Source organism: Python bivittatus, unplaced genomic scaffold, assembly GCF_059951505.1.
Source record: "Python bivittatus isolate LINGU-HERP-01145 unplaced genomic scaffold, Pbiv_v1 ctg000350_np1212, whole genome shotgun sequence".
Taxonomy (NCBI): Eukaryota; Metazoa; Chordata; class Lepidosauria; order Squamata; family Pythonidae; genus Python; species Python bivittatus.
The window spans coordinates 17,627,035-17,652,072 of record NW_028277074.1 but is presented as its reverse complement, the minus strand read 5'-3'; the positions used below and the strand labels follow the sequence as shown (position 1 = coordinate 17,652,072).

Genomic DNA, 25,038 nt, shown 5'->3' with positions numbered 1-25,038 from the left:
ACATTGCAATACCTGGGGACAGCAGAATTGAAGAGAAAGAACTGGAGAAAATCACAAAATATAAAGACCTACAAATTGAAGCAGAACAATTGTGGCAAAAGAAGGCAAAGATTGTACTAATAGTAATAGGTGCCTTAGGAGCAATTCCAAAACATCTGGAGCACCACTTGAACACTATCGGCATTGACAAAATCACCATCAGTCAATTGCAAAAGGTAACTTTACTTGGAACAGCTCACATCCTTTGACGATACCTTTAATATTATTAAACAACAACATCTGCCTATCACAGGTCCTTGGGAAGGGCTTGATAGGTGGACAGAAAATGCCAAATCCAGTCTAAACATCTGACTGACTGTGCGACCCACCATAATAATTTATCTCTAGTATCACTTGTGTCCAACTCCAGGATACAATTCTGTGGGGAGGGAGCTTGAACACTAACAGTCTAGGACTTCCTGGGACAATTTATTTCAAATCTCCAGTCAGCTTTGAAGTGTGCTAAAGGACCTTGGACCCTCTTTCATCACACCTCCTTTGCAACAGGATTGTGAGAATACAATAGGGTGGGGAAGAATGCTTTATATTCAGTCCTTCAGACGCTAGAGGACATAGGAACAGATTCTTTCTGAAACAGCCCCTCAGACCTCTCTGTGCTATACAGAGAGGAATATTTCAGTAGAGAAGTTTGTGCAAAAGGAGAAGAGAATCAGAAAGTCCTGCTGCATAAGTGGGGCTCCACTTGTGAGATATTAGATTTAAACCTACACTTATTGTCCTGTGCATGCTAAAGAAAGTATATTTATTTATTTAAAAGATTTGTACGGCTGCCCATGTTAGAACACAAATCTGGCTGGCTCCCAGCAGCATTAAAACCAAAAACAATTAAAACCCGGCGCCTAAGCTATCCTCCTTGGATGCCTCCAAGAAAATCATCCACAAGCTTCCATCTCACCTTATCCCAGTGCCTGGGAGTAAAAGGATAGGAGTAAAAATACAGCAGCTAATTATATTTTGGCAGGAGGAATGCTGCATTAAATTTGAATACCACCAACTTCTTACTTGATAAAAATACATTATGTGGAGAAAACCAAGGAAGACTTTGGTAAGTTGTGGATATTTTCTCATAGAATAAAGATGTTGAAGGAAAATCAAATCAGCTGCAGATGCTGTGGCATCTTTTAACCCCATCCCTCTTCATTGCATCCTCCTGTGTTAGCAGACCAAAGCCCACTGATGACCTTTCTCCTATCTAAAGCAACAGATATGAACTAGTGATGAGAAAAATACTCCAGTGCTTTTTCCTTAGTACTACAGAGCTCCAGCCTTGTGCCTACCTTGTGTTTTATTCCCATTGTCTATTCTGACTAGGGATTCTGGGAATTGGAGATCAAAATATCTAGAAGACATCAGGTTGAAGAAGGCTGCCTAATGTCTCCAGAGGGTATTGTAACGTGTAGTGCCTATTCCAGATTCCTTCTGTTTTAGATTATTAATTCCTATTTCTCATTTTGCTGCTTTTATTGTTGTTTGGAGGATGTGCCATGTCAGTTACATAGAGATACAAGGTCTTTTGGGAAGGATAATTAACTTTCTATTTATAGTTTTGTGTAGGATTGATCTTCATACTGGGATGAATCATTTATTTGACAGTTTTATCTGCAGCTTTGTTTGTGAATGTTCCATGAATAGACAAATATGCCTGAGAATGATAGCTGCTTTTCTAAAAAGGAAAGAAAGAAATCCTTCAACTTATTCTTTCAGAACATCTACTTGTTACTTCATACTCACTAAGTGAGAACTCCATCGAAGTATTTATGGAGGGGGGAGTTATAAAGAATCCTGTGATATGTTTCTCCTTTGGACTTGGACATTAAACCAGATTTATATCAGCTATAGTTTGCAAAATGTATCTTAGCTATGTGCATACTTTGATTCTCTGTGCGTATTGTAAGCTCAAATCTCTCAGTCATATCTTCAGACCACAAGGATTATTTCTGCAATATGCTGCATGAATTCCCTCAGAAATAGGCATGGTAGCCTCACGCCCCCTCCTGAAATGCATTATCAACCTAAGTGTAATCTCAAATAGCACTTTTTTGCCTGGTGATAATCTGAACTCAGTTCTGATGATCATGATAATACTACATTTAGTGAGATGGATTGCAGGATGATTGCACTGTTCTGTTGAAATACCTGGATATCACTTTTCCATGCTTTAAATTATAACCAATCCCCCACCCCCAAAACAAGCCAATTAAGTAAAAAAGGTCAAGGTACGTAACAGTTTCAAAGTTGCCTGGAAGGACAAGTGGGGCGGGGGGAGAGAGCAAGAACAAGAGAGAGAAAGAAAGAGCGAGGACATTCCTGTATAGCCAAGAATTAAGGGGAAGGGGAAAAAAAGGAAACAAAAGGAGAAAACTACTTACCCAATGCCATATAATTGCCACTGTTTGCCAGCTTAAATATAAAATAAAATTAGAAGGCAAAGTGAGCACTCATGCTGTGGTAATACAGCTGGGAGCTCTTAGCTTAGAAATGGTAAAATAAAAATAGTATAAAACATATTTCATAAAGGCATGTGCAGTGGGTAGGAGTGTATTTTATAGATACAAGTAATATTGTGTGTACTTAGCTGGTATAATCCATGATATAAGCATCAACTGTGCAAGTAACCTTTTCACTTAAGGACTTGCTTGATTGGCTGAAAGAAGAAATACTAGTGAACTACCCAAATCTGCCTTTGGATTCTTGGTATTGTCGCCCTCCCTGGAAGACCCATGCTCGGAGGATGAGAAGGAGCAGGGAAGGCCTTGGAGAATGCTGGAATCTATAAACAAGGACTCCTCAGAGCAACCTCCAAGTCATCAACCTCAGGTGAAATGTCTGAGAGCTAAAACAGATAGGAATGTAAGACTGGACAGTTCCTGTGCTCCTGGAATATACCAACATTCTGAGCTGAGTGAATGCAGTCCGGCTAGATTAGAACAGAGATAGCCAGTTTGGTCTAACGGTTAAGGCACCAGGCTAGAAACCAGGAGACTGAGAGTTCTAGTCCTGCCTTAGGCATGAAAGCCAGCTGGGTGACTTTGGGCCAGTCACTTTCTCCCAACCCAACTCACAGGGTTGTTGTTGTGGGGAAAATAGGAGGAGGAAGGAGTATTAGGTATGTTTGCCGCTTTGAGTTATTTATAAAAATAAGAAAGGTGGGATTAAAAAAAAATCTGGGATCTAAAGCTTACCATCTGGATGTGAGTCAGTGCTGGGTTCATCTTTGATGTGCTTCAGTAAACAGCTGCCTGAAATCCTGCTGACCTTGTAGACTCTGCCTTGATATATTTGACTTTGCCTTGACTTAATGCCATTTTGGATTTGGAACTTAGCTTGATTGACTCAGTTCAAATACTGGACAGTTTTTGGACTATGCCTTGCCTAATTGCCTACCTATTGTAGTTTGTAACTTTATTTGGCCTCCCAGGCTAGTTGTCTGTTCATGAGAAGATAGGTAGGGAAATGAACACAATAATCTCACTTTCTGTGTACAGTGCCCTCTAGTTTCTGAGTAACTGGCCAGGGAGGGAAAAAGACTTTTGTGGCTAACCCTCCACTCCATATTAATACAACCTATTTTATAAGTGGATAGATTGAAAGGCCTCTATTGTATTGTAAACTGATGCACTGGAGAGAAATTACTGTGCATGCTTCTAAAAAGGATCTTCTGTTGCTGGGGCTGTGCTGGGGCAAATCTAAGCACAGCACCTGAGCACAGGTGCCCTCTAGCTAAGTGAAGTGGTCAAATGCCAAATGAAACGTACGACTCTTCCCAAGGAACTCAGCTGTTTGGTCTAATTAGAATGTTCCTCCAGTGGGTGTACTCTGTTCCTCATGGGAACAGTTTTTTCTTACCCCCTATTTGAGGTTGAGAAACGAGTGGTTATTTTTGAGTGATCTTTCCTGTTAATAACTGTTATAGTCCAAATTTGGCATTTCTTCAAGAGCCCTTTAATTAGCTGAGGTGAAGTGATCTGCCCCAGCTTGTGAAGTAGGGCTTTTGTGTCCCGCAGTGGTGAGCGGTTCACAGAAGTTTAGATTTTGAGCTTGGACTCTTTTTCAGGCACAGTTAATTGATAGCTAAATACTAATTGCAATATAGTAATAGCTCTCTCTGGAGGTGAGTGTTTAGAGGCAGATGTCAACCCGTGGAGACTGGAAAACATTATTTCCGTAGAAAAGGAAGAAGTGTGTTTTTCTTTTGAATGCCCAGTAGTATGGATGCCTGTGGCAATACAAAAACAACACAGGACCAATGGCAACAATAAAAATAAATGTAAAATCAGAAAATATGCAATACTGAGGCAAGAAAATAAGAAGGGGCTCACTGTATCTCCCAACAATTTGTTCTTTTAAAATAGTTTATGACTTATGTAATTAATTATAACATTTATATATTTTAGACTCCACAAAAACTCTTGGAAATTTACAAAACTGACATAAAACAATTCAATTCAGTGTAAAGGAACAAATATCCCAGTGTCCATAAAAAATGTGACCATAGCAAATGCTAAAAATCATAAATATTTAATTCTAATTAAAAACTCTGTGAAAAGGGTCAGTTTAATCTGCCTTCCCAGATATCTGGGGGAATGTTGGTCCATCAGCCTGAAATACAAGCTGAAAAACATAAAGTTCTAGCACCTATCTCTTAATTTTACCTGGGGATGTTACTTTTAACATCCCAGCTTGTTATGAATGCATCAGACTGGCCAGTCTACCTGAAGGAGGTGATCTTGCAGGTAACCCAGGTAGTTAACCATCAGGGTTAAAACCAGCACATTAATTTTAGAAGACTATTGGAAGCCAATGCAGGAACCACAAAGCCAGTAGTACATGACACTGGTGATTCACATCATTCTGACCAACTGCAACTTCCAAGTAGTCTTCAGAGGCAGCCCCACATAGAGTACACTGCAGCAGTTGACTCTAGAGGTGATAACAGAGTGGGTAACTATTACCAGTGAAGTGGTGAGATTACAGTGCTTTGAATCTGCATTGCCCAATAACTGTTGTCACTGGGTTTAGAGATGGACCAAATTATCACAGAAAGTGTTATTCAATAAAATGCTGTAATTTAAGGCTGCAGTCTTAGATTTCCATTCAAGACAGAATGTACAAATTGAAATCAGTGGGACTTACTATAGAGTCACTTTGTTTAAATAAAGCTGGGTTCAGACATAAACCCTTTAATTAGGAGTGTGAATAATCCTGGAGGCTTCCCTTTTTCTCACATGTTAATACTGCTTTCCTGCTTTTTGGCAAACCATATCCTGTTGTTTACACCTGAACCTTTTAGGTATGTTCAACTTCCTTGTAAATTAGTGTTGCATTTAGGAAAAAAGAGTCACACACTCAAGGACAGAAGGAAAGACCTGAGCCCTCAGCTCTGTCACATAATGGCAAACTCTGGTTTGGGGATTCATTGCATTCTGAGGTTTTGTTTTAGAGGAGCATGGTGGAACAACTCTGTAATCTGGGAAAATAGTTACAGTACTTTTGTTCTCAAATACTTTGGTTCAAAGTAGCATGTACCCAATATTTTTCTCTCTCTTTTCATCCATATTTGAATAATAAAGTAGACTAGATACCACATTGAGGTGGAAGACTTGCTAAGTATTGGGAATCCAGCCTTGAAGATTGTTGGCAACTGGCATGATAATGAAACTATTTAAATAGGAATGACCTGCCCATTTGTTAGACTTTAAGGAACAACTGGTGTTTTCAGTGAAATAGGTAACAATGACATCAAAACGTCACATCTTTCTCTTGATTTTTGGATAATTCTTCGCCGGGAACATTTTTTTACAAATGTAAATGTTGCCTTTAAAGTAAAACAGTATGGGAAAATCAGGTCATACGTATGTCTCATTCAGTTTCACCCTACACTGTTCGTCATTTTTTAAATTGTGCAATTCTTTTTCAGAGAAGCCAGTCAAACCTGTTTCTCTAAGTGCTACCCTTTAAATTCAACTCGCGTTCTGAACTTCTGTGAATGCAAAGGCATTGCAGTGGGTTTCTTTCTTTTCTTACTGAGGGGGCTCTCCAAGAGTTGATCCATAGAGGGATTTGTGGAAATGGCAAAGAAGGAAAGTCTAATTAGAACCTCTTCTCTTTGTCGATTTCTCTGTTTTTTTACTCCTTCCGTTTAAACCAAAGGATACCATTTTAGGTTTGCATTTGTCTTTTTTTTAATGATAATTCCTATCACTCAACCTACCACTCCCACCAATCTTTAGAATACAACAGAAAAGTAGTTATTATGTACTGTAATGTGGATATTGTAATGTCAGCAGAGTAAATTATGAAAATGGAATTTTATACACATTCTGGCTAAACCTTTTGTTTTGCTTCTCTCTCTTTACTTTCCTGCCAGGTTTTTGGCATATATTCACAGGCTCCTGCAGGACAATAATGACACCTTTGAATGGCAGGTGGTGACATACTTTGCAGTTCCAGTAACTGTTCATTTTGATAAAAATCTAAATTCCACATTTCTCCCTAAGAAAGTAGTGCTGTGTCTCAGGACTTGCTGGATAAGGTATGTAGGTTCTATGCATTTTTGTATGAGAGTTTCCTACTGAGAATGAAACTTTTGGGATCAGAATATATCTTGTCATTATACCTGTTGACTTCCCATCCTCTGGCTACTGATAGCATCCCCTTTCCCCTTCCTGATTTGAATTGCTTGTCAGCCAATTTTAGAATGCATTTTGTCCTTTAATGGATAAATAGTGAATTACAAATGGCCACAGTCCATTAACCTGAAAACTGAAATATTTGCTACAGCTGTATGCTGATCAATAAAAATTAGTTTAGTACGTTACAATTAAACAGCACAAAAAAGTTAGTATGACCTTTGAAGTTTTTCATTTTGTACAAAACACACACTTGCTACAAGACAAACTAAAAAAGTCACCCCTTGCCACTTCTTCCTTCACCCCAGTTTGCCATCCCATGTATCTTCTTTTTGGACAGATGGGCACACTTCCAAAGAAAGCACGGGGTTGCAATCACTCACCTTTTCCATTTTGTAAGAGTACAGATGAGGGCCTATCTCAGAGGGTTGTGCGTTGCTTTGCAGCACACTAACTACCATAGGAAAGAAGGAGCCAAAGGTACTGGGGCAAGGACCCTGGAGTCATCAAAGAAGGTATCTGCAGGAACATTATTAGCCTTGGAAACCACGGTGCCTTTCGCTGTTAAAGGTAGTTGAGATAGACCTGGTTTTAAAATAATTACCCTGCTGCTCTTGTATGTAGTTTGAGCCTGGAGTACAATTCAGGGGATAGAAGTTTTGTTTTGTTGCATTTTTCTTCCCATTTTCCCAGTCTTAAAACTTAGCTTGCAGCAGAAAGTACAGATCGGATGGTAATAGCCTCCCACCAGAATCTAATTTAAGTTTGCAATCTGTTGTCTCGTAAGGTACTTCACATTTAATGGTTGTGGTATAAGTTCAGGAAAGCTAAAACTATGGGGATTTTAATTTAGCATCATTTTTCATGCTTCTTGTTATTTTGACCGAAGTTAATAAGAAAAAATCAAAACAATAACAAAATAAATTCTTAGTAAAGAAAAGATTTGTCAGGAAGCAAGAGTTGGGAGAACCAACAGTCCTAATTTACAGAAATCTTATTGTTTGTAGATAATATATCAACGTATTGGTCTGTAAAGATTTATCAACTAAACAGCTGATATGTCATAGCAATGAAGTCAAGAGCTGCAATCTAGAAAGTACTCAGTTCATTTTTATTAAATTAATTATTAGAAGATGATGATGATGATGATGATGTTGATTAGATTTACATTCTACTTTCCCTTGAGGACTTCAGAATTGTAAACTGAACAATCTTGTGGGAGAGAGAGGAATTCAAAATTCTATCCTTAAGCAGGAAATACTTGAAAGGAAGTCTTAAAGAGGAGGCATCTTTTGTTTGTGGGAATGAACATAATCAAGGAGTTGGTCTAGTATTTTCATTTTATTTCCTTTAGCATTTATTTATTTATTTATTTCAGACCATTGAAGGTAATTCACCTGTAATGTGTTAAAACAACTACCTAAAGAAGATCAATATTATATTCCTTATTACAGAAGATTGAGAAAGAGTGGACTGTGTTAGTTTCCTAATAAATTAATGGCAGAACAGAGATTCAAAAGTCAAACAATTATTCTTTCTCTTTTGTGATTTTTGAATGTGAAAGCTCAAGGGAACTATGCAGGCCAAAGAGGACCCTCCTTTTCTAATAACAAAGGCCATTATTATATTAGTCTTAAAAGCCTGTTATGCTACATAGGTTTCACTTCAAAACTCATTTTAGAATACTACCTTTACTTAGCCAACAGAGACATCATAGCAATATGCCTCCTTTCATTGAAACATTTCAGTTAGGTTAAGAAAAGTATTGCTCTAAGAGAGATTTTGGAATTTTTTTTGGCCAGCACTGCTTATTTTGCTTTTTCAGTTGTTTTATTACAGATACATAGCCAGAATGCAGCCTGGCTAGTATTTCACCTCTCTCTAAATAATCGAACATTGCAAAAAAATGTAGTGGGATTAACATTTTCTTTGTCCACATAACCTTTGGGTGGTGATGAGAAAATCTTTAATAATTGAGTAATGCTTTTTGGTATTTGAACAGCATCCATGGCAAGTTACAAGCTCCAAGTTTGCGTCAGCTCTAATGTATTAGGGCTGCTTAGATCAGAGCGCTGTCCTATTATCATTTGATATTGGTGGCTATAGCTTTTTCATTAATTCCTCTGTCTGTATTCCCAAAGATAGTAGTATGCAGAGAACCATTATCCGAGATTCTTTCTGGTAGCAAATACATTTCTTTTTGCATTAATGCACTTTTCTCTTAGCTGCTTTTATTTTTCACCCAGTATAGATTGCCCTAAGATCACTTGGGGGGATAGAGAAGCTTTTTACATTTCGTACATTTACGTCCATTTTTTATATTTTGTGCATGGTTCACAGTATGTCTTAACTGAATCAGCACATTGTCTCAGTTGCCTTTCTGAGGGCAAGCTATTACATGCCTAGGGATGGAGTTTCTGTATTCAGTCAGTCTAGAATGAATAACTTCTAAAACTGCTTCACCCTTTTTCTCACACAGTGATCTCATATTCTTGAGGGTGATCGGACACAGAACAGATTTTTCCAGCTTTGAAGTACTGAGGTGAAATGTGGCTGTTATTGGAAAAACAATGCCTGGTAGTTTCCAAACTTTATCCCTCTGCTTCTTCCCTAATTCAAGATAGAATATGAGTAAAGACTAACCCTAAGCACACTAACCTTGGGAGCCAACCAAACACTGTGGAACTTCTGAAAAAGAGACCTGGGATTATGTCCCGGATCTAGTAATTGCAGCTAAGAGGCACACACTCAACATCCCTTGACATAAATTAGTTATCCCTAAATCTTTAAAACTAAACTCTTGTGCTTTTACTTAGGATTGTTGAAGAGTGAGGTATATATTCTTTGTCCTTTGAACTTTTGGAGGGTTGGAAAGGGAATGATATTTTAAAGTAAAAGTGTGGAGCATGTGAAGGAACACTTCTGCACCATTCATAAGCTTTGTCTGAAAGAGGAGCATGGGGCAACCTTTCTCAGATATGTTTGCTGCACTGATCGTAATCCAGTACTTTTGGAGGATACTCGTTTGGGAAAAGCTGGCATACAATTTTGCCTAAAGAGAAGATGGTGCTCCCCAACCAACTGCAAACAATTTCAACTAAATTAATCAACAATTAGTTGTCAGGCTAGAGTCTGTGCCAAAAGGAGAAATATAGACATGAGAAGTCAGTCAACCAGCATGTGCCAGTGTGTGGGTGAGTTAGTGTATTACACAATTATCCAACTTGCTCTTGAAAAGTTTGATAGGCCAAGCAATAGAGACACACCAGGAGAGAGGAAGAACTGCTGATTCATACTGATGCTGCCTGTGATATTTCTCTGATCTAAAACATTGTTAAAGAAATTGCTGAAGTGAACCCTCTCAAAGCCTGGAACATTTGTGCTGCTTGGACCCTTCTGTCAAGCATGGAGTGAGTAAAGAAGCAGGTGGGAGGAAGCAGGTTTTGGGCTACTAACATTTGCTGCCTGAGGCAAATATCTCACTCAATTTTGCCTTGTGGCAGGGTGAGTTACCCTAGTAGGCATGAGATGGTCTAATGCCTCACTTTTTTCAGGTAGGATATGTAGAAGAATTTTACTGCCTGAAAGATGCTTGTAGCTTGTAGATGATATTTGGGTTGCTTCTAGTAAAGCTATTCTTTTTTGTTATTTCTGATTTTCCCCAGAACTGTGTATATACCATGTTTTTAAATGTAAAAAAAACCAGTACCAAAATAACCCACATTTTGTGTTCAATTAAGCTAAATTTTTCAGCTCTTATTTATGGTGCAAATTAAATAACTGTTGGATGATCCCATTCTGCTAAGCTGTAATGTGAAAAAGATCACATACAACTGAAAACAAAACTTGGCAGAAACAAACAGGAATAATAAGAAGGTACATCAGATGGAACATGGAAAAGGAGATTAAGCAATACTGTATGAAAATGAATTATCCAGATGATTAGTAATTACAGTCACTTTGGCCAAGATAAGAATTATTTTCCAGGAAGAAAAGAAGAGCTTATAACTATGTCTATGTAGAGGAAGATATGTAAGTTACCTACTTGCTAGTGATATGCAAGAACATGGCAAGCTACGTTACAGGCTTAAAAAAACAAAGGGAAAAAGTAAGGTTTTAAAGTTTACAGAGCATAGATAAAGGTCATTGAATATTCAGTTTCTAACAATGACATTTTGTGTTCTTGCAGGTATTAAAACAATGGGAAATGCAGAGAGCCAAAGTGTAGAACACCAATTTTATGGAGAGAAACATGCTAGTTTGGGACGAAAGCATACATCACGTTCTCTTCGCCTTTCAAACAAAGCAGTTCGCCGGACCAGACATGCATCCTCAGGAAAAATTATTCACAGGAACTCAGAAGTAAGCACAAGATCTAGCAGTACCCCCAGCATCCCTCAGTCATTAGCAGAGAATTGCCTGGAGTCTTTTACCCAAGAATCCAATTTAGGGGATTTTGGAAGCCCAATCTGGGTGGACAGAATGGATATGGGCTTACGGCCAGTTTCCTACCACACTGATTCTTCTGTCACTCCTAGCATGGATAGCAGTACAGCCCTTATGGCAGCCTCGGTACAGAGCATGCCAGATTCAGAAGGCGGGAGACTCTACAGAGACGAGTCAACGTATTTGGCTGAAGTAGGTAGTAGGCAACATTCTTATTCAACAAATGGGACCACATTTTTGGAGCCTATGACTTTCAAGAAAAAACGTTCAAAGTCTGCAGATATTTGGCGGGAGGACAGTTTGGAATTTTCTCTCTCTGATCTTAGTCAAGAACATTTGACTAGCAATGAAGAGATCCTAGGCTCCCCTGAGGAAAAGGATGGTGAAGAGACTCGAGGGAGAGAACCTAGCAGTAGTCGTCAGCCATTGGTCACATGCCAGCGTGCCAATTCCATGAGTGACTTGTATTCTCCTAAAAGTTCAACTGTTACAATAAATGGTGGACCACGTAACATGCTAGGAGGGTACTGTCGGAATATAGGGTCTGATATCCCAGATATGGAAAACCACAAAATATCACCAAACACAGTGGATAATGTTTCCTCTTATAATAATTACAACACACTTCCCTGTCGGAAATCTCATTGCCTTTCTGAAGGAATCAGTCACGCCAAAATGAACCACAGCAATAGTATGCATGGCAGACGAGCAAAAACAACGCAGGTAAGAGGCCCATATCTTCTTTCAAAATAGACAAACACCAGGTTTGCTGATAATACTTTTACTTAGATAACTCCAGATAAGTTATGTTTAGTTTCAAATCCGTTATAGGTGATAAAAGGGCAATATAGTTATTGACAGAACCAAAGCAATTCCTATGCTTTAAACAGAACTTTGTTTTACAACGCTTCTAATCTTACATGAAAACTTTTCTGAGAATGAGTCTCTCAAAATATTTCTGATGGTAATTGAACTTAAGATGAAGAGTAGAGAACAGCATTTCCCAAACTAGCATTTTTCAGGTACATTGCAATTAGGTCCCAAATTAGGTCCCAAACTAATCCCCAGTTGGATTAGTCAGGTATGTCCCAACAAATGTAGAAGGCATTTAAGTTGGCCAAGACTGGAATAGCCATAAGTCTTATAGCTCAAAGGAACTTGTATTTTTATGTCAGGAAAAATTCATGAATGGTGAAAAATCAGCTGCTTAATTATCAATGCATACATAGTCCATGAGGTTTGTATTTTATTACTAGCGCTGGAAGGAGAAAACAACTTTCCTCGTCTAATGAAAAGGAGAAGGTTTAGTCTATTATAAAATAAGCTATTTGGTGGAGTGAAATATTACTGCTACCACGGTTCCTGCTGCCTTATTTTTTTTCTTTTAATTTAAGAAAAAATAAATATGCTTAATAGGGAACAAAATGACATAGAAGTCACATTCATCAACATTGATTATCATGGAAATCAAATGAATCTTGTTTTGTTGTCTGAAGTACACCAGGGTGATTGCCTGATAAAATTTCCAGCAGCTACTGCCTTATCAACTTCTGTTTCCCCTTGCAAATTGTTGTTAAGCTTTCAGTCATCTTACCTTTAAACTAAGAGTACACATCTATATTTTGATCAATACAAACACCCTGGGAATGCATTTTTATGCTAGACATGCAATATGAATTAATAGACAAATAAAACAAAAAGTCTTCAGTTCAGAAGCTTTTGCAAACAATATTGATTGGCAAACCTAGAAAAGAAGAGAAAAATAGAGCTATCTTCCATTTTTAATAAAGAGAGCCATAGTTTTTCTTAATTCCTTTTACTTTGACAGGTTAACATTTTTAGAAAGTCACTTCAAATATGCATTTGCATTTGTAGTTATTGCAAGTTGGGATTTGGGTTAATTCTACTGTGCATTTTTCATTGTTCTGTGCTGAAATGGGGTATGAGCCAAGGTAAAAAAATGAAATTGATATCCCATGCAATTTATGCTCAACATGCAACTCTTCCTATTGAAATTTGTTTTTGGTAAATAGCCTTTGCAGACTTCAGGTTTTAAAAATAACTGGTATAATAAATTTAGCTATAACATTCTTCAGTAATCTCTATTTGCCTTCCTTCAACATTTGATGTGAAATGTAGTCTGCAGTGTGGAATGGAATAGTCCAGGAAAAAAACTTGAGCAAATAGGTCAAGGCCAGGGATAATTAGATGCTTTCCTAGTATTCTGATTTTGCACCTTGATATAGTGGGAAGGCTTCAATGATCCTGAGAATAACATTGGTAGGAACAACAGCTGATAGTACCTGGTGGGGTCACCATGGCAGGTAAGGTAAAAAAGGAGAAATTAAAGGTAATTCACAATGAGAGGAGGGCAGGTGGGACTCTACAGTGTGAAGGAAGCCAACAAACTTAGGAGAAGGAGCTCTGGAAGCAAACCTGGAAGAAAGCAAACCAATTCTGTCTTGTTGCCAGGAGAATAGTATAGACATGGCTATAACATTAAACAAGTTTGGGTGCTTCCTCCTCCTTAAATTTATTATAGCCACTGACTCCCATAGATTCTGCGGCTTACAAATAAACGTACAAAACAATAAAAACCATTAAAAACATACAACACCATAGGCAGCCCAGGCTAAAACAATCAAACAATAACAAATCAAACCAATCCGGGGGCCTCACAAACACATCAAACCCAGGCCTGAGACCAAAGCCAGGTCTTAAGTGCTTTTCAGAATCCTAGGAGGGAGGGCACTGTCTGTATCTCTGGGGGGGGAGGTACTGTTCCAGAGGGTGGGGGTCATGACAGAGAAGGCACAGTTGTCGATGACAACATTTATTAGAAGGGACTTGGAGCATATCCACTCTGCTGGATATGAGTGGATACGCTCATACCAGGTGAGCAGAAACAGTTGGAGATAAATAGTTGCTGGGGAAGAGCATTAAACTTTCATGAGTAGATTTGAAAATGATTCAGATAGGTAAGGAAATGAGACAAGGATGCATTTTATCCTATATGTCTTTACTTACACAACAGATGTAAGAGTGGCAGAACTAGGAGAGATGGCACCTGGAATCAAAATTAGATACCAAATTACGAACAACTGAGATATGCAGATGATACCACTTTGTTAGCTGAAAATTTAGAAGGCAAAGAAGTTCTCATTATTAAAGTAAAAATGAAGTTGAAAAATCTCGATTAGTGTGAAATATTAAGACCATGTTGATATCAACCAGCATGCTTAGTGTGAGGACTGAAACTGATGGGGTGGGAACAAGTAATTCTCAGGTCAGGCAGAAACATTATGTAAACATTGAGCAGATGGTCCCCACTCTCAAGGGCAGGAAGAGAATGGCTAAACTTCCATTGACTTAAAAAAGTGAGAAGGAAGGCATAGGATTTACATAGTGAAGTAAACATATGTAGGGCTTGATTACTGTGTTCTGCAGGAGACAGATCTTCTGTGTGTGAATGGCTTCTATTTTGTCTGCAATAAAGCCATTTATTTAGTCACGTTGTTTCTGTAGGCTTCACCGTTAGTGAATTTCTTAGTCCCTTAGTGTGGAGATTTATTGCTTAGCCCCACATGAAATCTGGCACTTAGTGAACTTACAGTTTATAGGAAACATGTGAAAGTATAGATTTTTTCATCTGAGCTCAATCTGGGGAAGTCAGTAGGAGATTATTTAACTCTATGGAGGAAGGCAGTAACAATTTAGACAAGATCATGAAGGACAAAGATACTTCTGTGACAACAAAGAATAGTTAAAGCAAAGTTTTAACTCCAGTGGTTATATGGCTATAAAAGCTGGATATTGAAAAAGAACTAAAGACAAAAATGGTACCTTTCAGTTTTTCAGTTTGTAGGCAATTTGCTAGAAGTACTAAGAGTACCATCACTGAAAGAAGGACCAATCTTAAGCGAATTAAAAGCCAACTGTTTCCTTGAGGCAGCTGTCAGCAAGCAGAAACTCCCATACTTTGATGTGAGCAAACAGTGCACTAGGAAAACTATCTGTGTTTGGTCTGGGGAGGGAAGGAGAAGGCAGTGGGTCGACAGAATCAAAGAGATTACTGGAATGTTCTTAGAAGAGCCATGGATTACTACTGGAGACAGGTTGAGATGACATTTGTCCATACAGTCTTCAGGGCTCTGCCTCACTGGGTAGCACCAAACTATCTGTGACAGAATACAGACTGCATCTTGTCACCCAGAAAAGGAGAAATTCTGCATATAAAGAGAAGATGGGGGTGGTGGGTTGGGGTGAAAAATCCCTGGATTTGCACCTAGATGCCTTTGGCAATGCAGCTCTCCTAAGTGCTATTCAATTTAACAGTTTTAAGCATCCTGCAAAGTGCTTGGGATCTGCAGAGAGAATGCATTAGAGAGAGAAGCCCACTGGATAATGAAAATAAGTCTAAACAAACAGAGAATTTGGAGAGGAGGGAGGGAACACATGTCTCAGTTGACACTCAGGCAGCTGGAGGTGGGTTTCTGGATTTGTTGCCTGTGCTTCGTCCGTGAAGATGTGCTGCTTCTATATATAACTATGACATTTTGAAACAGATGCTGCTGTTTTCCCACAGCAGAAGTTCTATAGCTTTAAAAAATCATATATACCAGCACTTTTTTTTTCTTTTTGAGGTTATTTATCCAGGACAGATTAAAGGTCTGGTTAAAGATTAGAAGTAAGCAAAGAAGCATTTGTAGATATCTACCTTGGTGCCTGCTGGGCTATCTTCTTATCAGACTAATTTTTAAAATACCTTTTACTTAAAAATAGAAAGGAACATGTTGCAAAACATGGTGCCATCTTTTAACACTTCCTAAAAAAAATTCTGAATTGCCTTAAATCCACATATGCCCCATAGGCATTTTTAAAAATAATAACAGCGAATGGCTGTAGCGCACTGCTTTCTGTAGAAGTATATCTTTATAGTCAGAAAAAAAAATAAGCTACAGGATAGAATGGAGCATACTGGTGAGTCTGGAGCAAAATCCTCCCTTTATGGTAATGTGTGTGACATTATAATATAGAAGAGGGGCAGTGGCGTGTATTGCAACACTGTGACACTGCCTGCATCACTCTGGCCCCTTGTGCTCCCCTCCTGCTGTCACTGCTACTCTAGAGGGTGTCAGGGAGCAGCATCCTTAACAGCTTGCCTTCTCATAAATCGATGTTTTATGACAGGCCACACTCAATCAACCAAGTTTCCTCACGGCAATCATTTTGTTGGGCACTGACAGCACAATTTCAGAACTCTAAGTGCTTACTTCTGAAATAAATGCTTTTCATTACTATCACAAAAATGTTGAACCCAGCACGTGAAAATTAAAAATAATAATAATTTGTCTTGAAGTATACTTAATACAATATTTTTTTAAAACAAAGAACACAGAGTAACATCTGAGTTTCATTCTGAATCTTGTAATGTTATCCATGGGAACAATTCGAAAAAGTTCAAAGCAATTTTGTTTCTCTGTATTGATGGAAAATTATATCTGTGGAAAATAAGTCTAATTCCAGTAGGCACTTGTTCTGTGATGTGCTCTCAGGAGATCTTTATTCATAGGCTTGTCTTTCAATTTTGGGCTGTTCTAAGGATACTTTGCAGAAGTTATGCTAGAAAAAAGACAGAGTTACAAATCTCAGTGCACTGACATTTCTCTTTGCTCTAAGCTATAAAAAGGTAATAAATAAAGGGATGACTTAAAGCACTAGCTTTCCTCAGAATGATTAGATCTACATATTATATTCATATTTTCTTCAGATGTGGAGAAAACTGATCCATCAAATACTGAATCTGTGAGGTAGATGATCCATGATTCAAAGTTGCTTCTAAAATGGAAATTCAGATGAAACGGAGTAAATAACCTTTACAACTTAATTGTACAAACCTAGTTCCTCATTTCACTGAAAGTATATATAAGCATATTAAAATTGCTTTTGGCTAAAATGAAAAAAAAAATGGTTTTTAGTTTCCTTTATTTAACTTAAAGGTTAAACATGAGTATAGATTTTGAGAACTGGAGTGTTTTTTGAGTGCTTTGAAATATGTGAATGGATGCAAGTGATTAACATCTGAAATACTGGGGTAAGGGCATCTACAAAGCAGTTAAGAATTCAGTCTGAGAAAGGTCCCCTGGAGAGGGGGAGGAAATATTGCTCAGATTTTACAGCTTATGTTGGCATAAAAGCTCTGAAGGAAGCCAGCTTTTTGGTAGCATTCTTTTCCTGAACATAATGTTCCTTTTGGATAGTCAGGTTCTGAGCTTCTATCTGATGCTTTCCTTTTCAAACAAAACTATTATTCCAGAGTAAATCTCTAGACCCATCACTGTCCTTTCATACCACTCGAGAACGGCTGCCTATGGAAACGACCCCAGCTAGGGCTGACTTTGATGAGGTGAAGGAAAGGTTGGTTGTCCTCAGTTGCCTTCCTTTCTTTTTTGAATGACTCAAATTGGGCCCACAACCATTTTTTCTCATTAATAATATTTAAAACCTTTTAAAATAAAAAGGTTTATTAATTAAAAAGCAATAAACATTTATTAAAAAAAGGGAAAAAAAGGTGGTGGACTATAGTTACAGAATGGGGCTAGTTGTTCTTCATCTTTAGCAGCCATTACAGTACTAAGTTTCTCTCTCTCTGTGTGTGTGTGTGTGTACGTGTGTGCAAAAACATGGTAGTTATATGCACCTCCTGAAAAAATGTATTTAGGAGATAATTGCATTCTTCTTTTTAACAATTACCACAAATGGATTTTCAGCTGGCATTGCTGTTCTGTAATCAATTGTTTATTGTTGATTCTCATGAATTGTCCTTCTGTAATAACTGCTTATAATGGGAGCAGGTACCTAGGTTTTTCAGCTGTGTTTGAAAAGGACATTTATATACAATATAAATTGGATGCATTTGTCATATAGCCATCAGTTGTTGACAAATCTGCTTCTAGCTTGGTAGACTGAACTTCAATTTTATTAAAAATAATTAAGATTAGAGGGGCACAACCTGAAATGTCCCTTGACGGACTTTTGAACCTTCCTGATTATAGATATACACTACATTGAAAGGGGATTTGACTGTGCTTCTAGTGATTTGCCTCCATAAGAGATTTTGTACCCTAATCCCTCTGGGTTTTCAATCATGGTAATTAATTTGTATTTAGCAGCACTAATTAGAGCTTGAGCACTGAGATACAATATGAGAGCATAAAGCCCCATTGGGATTCAGATGGAATTCCAAGTGTACTTGGTGAAAGTTCGATCCATTGAAATCAGTGAGATTTATTTCCAAATTGTTAGGCATTGAAGTAGGCATTTATTTATTTAGGCATTATTTAGGCATTGAAGTATGTATGTATGTATGTATGTATGTATGTATGTATGTATGTATGTATTTATAAGATTTATATGGCTGCCCATCTTGTGAAACATATCTCTGGGCAGCTAATAGCGATAATAAAAGCACAACAATAAAACAACCCAGTGAACAAACAAACAAGAAATACCTGGCACCCAATCAACATCATTTATCCAACTACACAGTCCCCTGAGTCCCAACCTTGCTATCCCAGCGGCTGGGGGGAAAACCAGCTCTTACTTTCTGGAAAGCTCAGAGGGTGGGAGCCTGCTGGATCGTAAGGGGGAGGGTGTTCCACAGGTCAGGGCCGGCTATGGAAAGGGCATGCTTCCCAGGTTCCATTAGATGGCAACATTTGAGGGAAGGGACCTGGAGCGTGCCTACTCTCTGACCTAGTGGGATGGGCAGATACCCTCAGAGAGAGGTGGTCCTGCAGATAACTTGTCCTTATGCCATCTAGGGCTTTAAAAGCAGTAACCAGCACCTTGACCTGCACTCAGAAAGAAACTGGGAGCTAGTGCACCTCGCGCAGCAATGGTGTAACGGGGGTGAACTGAGAGGCACCCAGTACACTGCAAATTGCTGTATTCTGGAGCAGCTGTAATTCCCAGATGGTCTTCAGTGGCAGCCTTATGTAGAGCATGTTGCAATAGTCCAACTGGAAAGTGACCACAGTGTGAGTCCTGGCCTCCTGGTCCAGGAATGGGAGCAATTGGCATACAAGACGTATCCATGCAAAGGCCCCCTAGCCATGCCTGCCAGTTGCACCACCTCCAAAGGTCACCCATGAGCATGAACGATGCTGTTTCTGTACTATGTCCTGGCATGAACTCAGAATGAAAAGGGTCCAGATAATCTGCTTCATCCAGGGCCCTCTGCAGCTGAAAGCCAACCACCCTCTCAACAACCTTTCCTTAAACGGGAAGTTTGGAGATTGGACAAAAGGTATCCAAGGTTGGCCTTCTTCAAGGTTGGTAAGACCACCCCCTCCCTCAAAGAGGTATTAACCACATGCCACCTCTTGGGAGGCCTTAACCAGCCAGTAGGGGCATGATTCCAGAGCACAGGTGGCCAAACTCACAGCTGTAATGACCCTGCCCACTTCCTCAGGATTGATTGGCTCGAATTCCTTCCAGATAACTGAGCTCAGACGTGTTTCATTAACTTCCAGTGGACCTGGCCAGGCAGCATCTAACTCTAAGTGACTTTTTATAACAGATGCTGAGAATATTCTTCACAGTGAACCTGCAAGGGCTTCCCCAGTTTCTCCTTCCCCAGGAATTGACCTGGTCACCTGCAACAGGGCTGCTGGTCAGCTATTTGTAGATTTTTTTTTTTTTTTAATCTGCGCTCAGTCGTTACCGACTCTGCAGTGACTGCTTGGACGAGTCCTTTTGCAGTTTTCAAGGCAAGGTGTTTCGGAAGTGGTTTGCCAGAGCCTCCTTCCTAGAGCAGAGCCCAGCTGGCGAGCGCAGGAGGCGGGGTTTCCTTGCTTCGCGCCCTTTTCGGGCAAGTGCGGTTTTTTGTGCTTACCGGCAACTGCTCCCGACTCCTTTTTTGCAAGGCGCCACCAGCATTTTTCCTCCCACCGGAGTGAGAGTACCCATTTATCTACTCACGTGAGTTTTCAAACTGTTGGGTTTACAGGAGCTGGGGAGGAAACAGGAGCTCACCCTGCTAACGCGAAGGCTGGACTCAAACCGCTGAAGCGTCGACCATTTCTGGCCGGCAACTTTCAGCGTCATTAAGCCACTGCGCCACTGCGTCCCCCATTTGTAGATGTAGTAAGTCCTAATAAAGGCTCCTACCTATGTTCAGTTGGCTTCACTCTTTGTCTTTGCCAGCAGCACTCTAGGCATATCTTGTATTGCTTTATCTCCTGCAGTTTCTCAGTAAACAAAGGAGCTCTACGGTATCTGCAGACACACAGGGTCCACACAGGCATGATCCCACTACCCACTCATTCCAAATGTCAACCGAGGTCTCACCCAAACTATAGACCAGAGTTTTCAGCAAAACTCCAAGTTTCTGCGGAAATTCAACTGGGGCAGACTGATGGAATAGGCCTCAATACGCAGATTGAGTTGTAATAAATTGTCATATTCCAATTTACTTGCTGAAATTAGGGGGCTCTCAGGATTGATGCTGGGAATAATCACTGAAAACTCAACCATTTCTAGATCCACAGCAATAGAAGCTGTACAAGAACATGCACCCCATGTCCATATACTGTACTTGTTGTTCAAGTAATTTCCTGGACAAGTTTTGAGGAAGTCAAGACTGAAATTTAGGTTTTTAATTTTTTCTCATTAATAGATTTTATTAAAATTAACTGGAATGTAATAGAATATGTGCTTTATGGGGCTGGTTTGATTTTGGTGAACTAGTCTAAATTCTATATTAGAAAAGACAGACTCAAAAGAGTTGTCTTGATCAAAATAATAGCTTTCCTCTTTGCAGGTATAGAAAACAAGTCCTGCCTTTCTAAGTGTTCCAGAATGATTTTCTGCAGAGCACAAAGGTGAAAAATGTATTCTTCCATCTGGAGCTCTCAAATGTGATAGACCAAATTTCAACATCTATAATCCTTTTTGCTAGTTTAGTTTTTAAAACAATATAATATAGCCAGTTATTCAAAACACAGATCATTGTTAAAAGTAATATATGAATATCAACAGCAATAAGAAGCACAATATAAACCGTAAAATGAGATTAATAATTACAGTAGTTTCTATCCATGCAATTAAAGATATTATATTAACAGAAACCCAAATTTCTGTTTAAAAAATATTTTTTTAAAAAAGGTTGGAAAGGAAATTCAGCTTTTAGAATTATAAACCATTTTCCAAAATGGTTGAGCTTTAGAACATTGCCACAAAGATGGAAAAGTCCCTAGATCTGTTCATTATATTTCAAAGAATTTTTAGAGAATGAACTGCCCATTTTAGCAATTGGTACTGGACTATTATATCAGTGCTAAAACATGATATAGCAGTTTCTCAGGCTGGAGATTATGGAAGCTGAAGTGCAACTTACTGTACGTAGAACGGACGAGGGAAAACTGAATGACAAATGTTAAGTGTCTGACATTTACAAAAATGTCTACTTCTGTTTTTTTTTGTTTTTGTTTCCAAAGTGGCTTAACTAACTCCTTTTAGGGAGCATTATGTATTAACAAAGATCTTAGCATAATAAATGGCTATTATAAAACATAATTTATCACACTACGTCATTTGATTTTTCAAGGGAAACTAACCTAGAGCTAAAATACCAATATAAAATATTAAATTAACAACAATAATATCATTCATTAACATAACATCTAACTGTACCTGACAAATTGCTCAGTGCAATTTGCATACCTACAAACTTTTGCATACATTCCTCAACTGAACTGAAAGTTGCACTTATTAAAAAAATACCTTTCCTCTCCAAATGCAATGAATATTGTGGTTAGCATGAATGTCAATTATGGCTAAAGTTAAAACAATATGTAAATCATATATTGGCCAGATAGGTGGTATTCAGACTCACTATATAGTAGCTTTTCACATTCCTATTTTTTTCCCCTTGTGAAGGTTCTAGAGGAATCTTGCAGTTTTACTTAGGGATAATAGAGCAGAGATGATCTTAAACTTTTGATCCAGGGAATGTAAAAATATCAGTACTGCTGCTCTTCTGAAACAAGGGGAAGGTTGCCTTTTTTTCCCCCTAGGACCAAAGAAGCAAAGAAGAAAAAAGGATTCTATACCTGGCAAATAGACAGAGGGGAGGGCAAGTGAGTGTTAGAAGTTCCTGTTCATGAAAACCACTTGGTGGTATTAACAAACCTGAAAACCTTTTCTAAGTCAAATAATTAATAGTGAAGTATTAAATAAATGACTGGATTTTTAAAATGGACATTTATCATTCTTTCTATTTCTGATGCTCAGGTATGAGTGTCATTGCATATGCAATAAAAATCAGTAGGAGGCAACAGTTTAAGATCTGGAGAAATACAACAAACCCAAGGAGACTTCCACGCATAGCATGAGATCTAAGCATGTGGAATGGCTGTGGAATATTGAAAGACTGGGAGACTGGGTGGAGAAGAAGGGAAAGAAAGAGTGGAAAGACATTTAGTCGAGGAAGTATGGCAGGCTGGAACAATGTACAAGACAACCCCAATCTGCAACATTTTTGTTGAAGATCTAGTGTATAAAATTAGGGTTTTTTTCTCCTAATTTTCTGCTTTAGAACAAAAATGCTTCTGAACATTTCTGAACTCATAACTGAGCAGCAAGAATTCTTTATCTTACTACTGTATGAATGATTAAAAAGTGGACTGTTAGATAGAGATATCCCTCCTCCCATTTTTCTCTACAACAGATATGCAAGGTAGGGAGGGTGTGAGGGTTAATGTCTGACATAGCAAGATTTCCTGGCTAAGCATTGACTAGTCTCTGCAGCCTAGTACAACTCTAACTACTACCCGCAACGGAAAATGCCTTAATGTTTCTCCTAGACCACTTTGTTATAAGAAGAAATATGCAAAAAAGAGCACCGAAAACAAGGAAGGAGCTGAATTTCCTTGAAAAGGAGATACATCTGTCGCTAGCGATTGGCTGTGATGCCTCAGTAGCTGGCAGAACCATCTGACCTTGGCTGATCCCCTCCCTACAAAATTAAGCAGGGATGGTTCTCCTTAGTACTTGGATAGGTGATTACCAGGAAAGTCCAACCTGTAACTTCAAAACAGAAACACATTGGAAGAAGGCAATAGCAACCCACTTCCATATACCTGCAAAAAAGCTTTACAAGCACATATCCTTGTAATCACCAGAATTGAAGCTCAGCTCCAGAATCTTAACTTTACTGACCATGGTTTTTAAGGAGGACCCGCATATTCAAAGACCACTATGTTACTGAATTGCAGGATTAAAATATGAGCGATAGTGCTATTACTTTCATGCTCTGTCCATTTTCCTATAACTACATAAGGAGGATGGTTGTCAGGGCTGCAAAACTCAGAAGCTGGAAACTGGAAGTTCAGAACGATAAGAATGATAGATATTCAGAATGATGAGAATGATAGATGTCAGAGACCAAACCAGAGGAACAAACCAGAATTTAGGATAAAAAGACCAGAAATTTTATATATGTATACAGTGTGGGAAGATTTTGTTGCTTGAGCAGAGTTCCACTGAGGAGCACTCTTCTATTTTTTCCTTCTCAGAAGAAGCTAGTGGCCAGTCTAGAAGGGGTTAATCCTGAAGGCTTTTTACCAAGAGCTGTGGCTGTCAGCCTGGGTAGGGGTCAGTGTTTCCATATTACTGGGATGGGCAAAAGAGCTATGATTTTAAAGGTTAGATATTCTTATATGAAATAAATGTTTTCAACGTGTACAATAAATGTTTGAGATCCTTCCTCCTACCCTGGCACCCCGTCGTTGCATGTATATAGTCAGAATGTAATGGCTGTAGATAATAATGACAATGATTTGGATGCTTTTTGTATTAAATGCAAACATTTCAATTTTGTGCACACAACTGAAGTTTTTGAGCTAAGGAAATCTCTTGATTATGCATTATACATTTCAAGGACATTTGTGAAAATTCACAAAGAATTGCCAGAACTGATGAGAAACTGTGTTCAATTAGATGGGTGTTGTTTGGAACAGTTAACCTTTTTAGTTAAGTATATTTTTGAATATTTTTTTTCTGAATGTTTCTTTACATTTTTCTATGGCTGGTTTGACATCTGGTGCATTATAACTGATTTCTGTCTTAAGTCATTTATGAAATTGTTCAGACAAGCTGCTTGCATGCAACTAGTTTGCTTCTTCAGCACTTTTCTTGTTCTATCTTGCATGCTTTGAAAATATATTTGAAGGTAAGTGCAAATAATCCTCATCTTTTGCTGAGAGGCAAGATTGTTTGCTCCTGCCTTAAAAGGAAGGATTTATTTTCCCAAACATCATAAGGTATGAAAATTATCTCTTCCAGCATGTTCTTGCAATTAAGATAATTTCCATATAGATATCTATGTTATTTTCCTGTTTCTTAGGAAACAGGAAAATAACAAGTCCAATTAAGATATTTCACTGAGATGAACCTGGACTTGTTATCAAACATTTAATCAAAAGAGAGCTGCAACCATTAATATCTCTTTGGTAATGGTTCCATGCAACACACATATTTGCAAAGCATGTGTGTCAGTTTCACATTTTATATTTTAAGATGTACACATAGACTCAGAAAGAGCATGAAGTAGGCAATGGTCAGAATCTTTTCTTCAATAATTTGATGACATTGGCTGGCCATTGTAAGCCATAGAGAAAACTAGAAAATTCATGACACAGAATTTTTTGTTTGTACTTTGCTGGTACTGAAGTGTAAGTTGTATCTTTATGATTAATTGGTATATGCTATAAGTAAAAAAAGACTTGTCCCAGTTTTTATCTGTCACTCTGAGTTATGTGTTAAGTTATAATGCATTCGTTATGTGAAAGTGCCATCAGCTTCTCCACAGGTCTTTCATATCTAAATCTGTAACAGATTT

At 38.4% G+C, this 25,038-nt stretch overlaps 1 protein-coding gene and 1 long non-coding RNA gene across 2 annotated transcripts in view; both read left to right on the top strand.

Annotated features, from left to right (window-relative positions):
• Window positions 1-9,266, top strand: part of LOC148215129 (uncharacterized) — a 63,002-nt gene extending 53,736 nt beyond the window's left edge. Inside the window, exons 3-4 of the long non-coding RNA XR_015796726.1 lie at window positions 6,428-6,592; window positions 9,169-9,266. This is a non-coding gene — a long non-coding RNA (uncharacterized LOC148215129). The remainder of the gene's footprint in view (window positions 1-6,427; window positions 6,593-9,168) is intronic.
• A 1,617-nt stretch (window positions 9,267-10,883) lies between these two features.
• Window positions 10,884-25,038, top strand: part of TIAM1 (TIAM Rac1 associated GEF 1) — an 86,064-nt gene continuing 71,909 nt past the window's right edge. Inside the window, exon 1 of the mRNA XM_025166489.2 lies at window positions 10,884-11,858. Coding sequence (XP_025022257.1) covers window positions 10,890-11,858 — 969 coding nt within the window. The 5' untranslated portion in view covers window positions 10,884-10,889. The remainder of the gene's footprint in view (window positions 11,859-25,038) is intronic.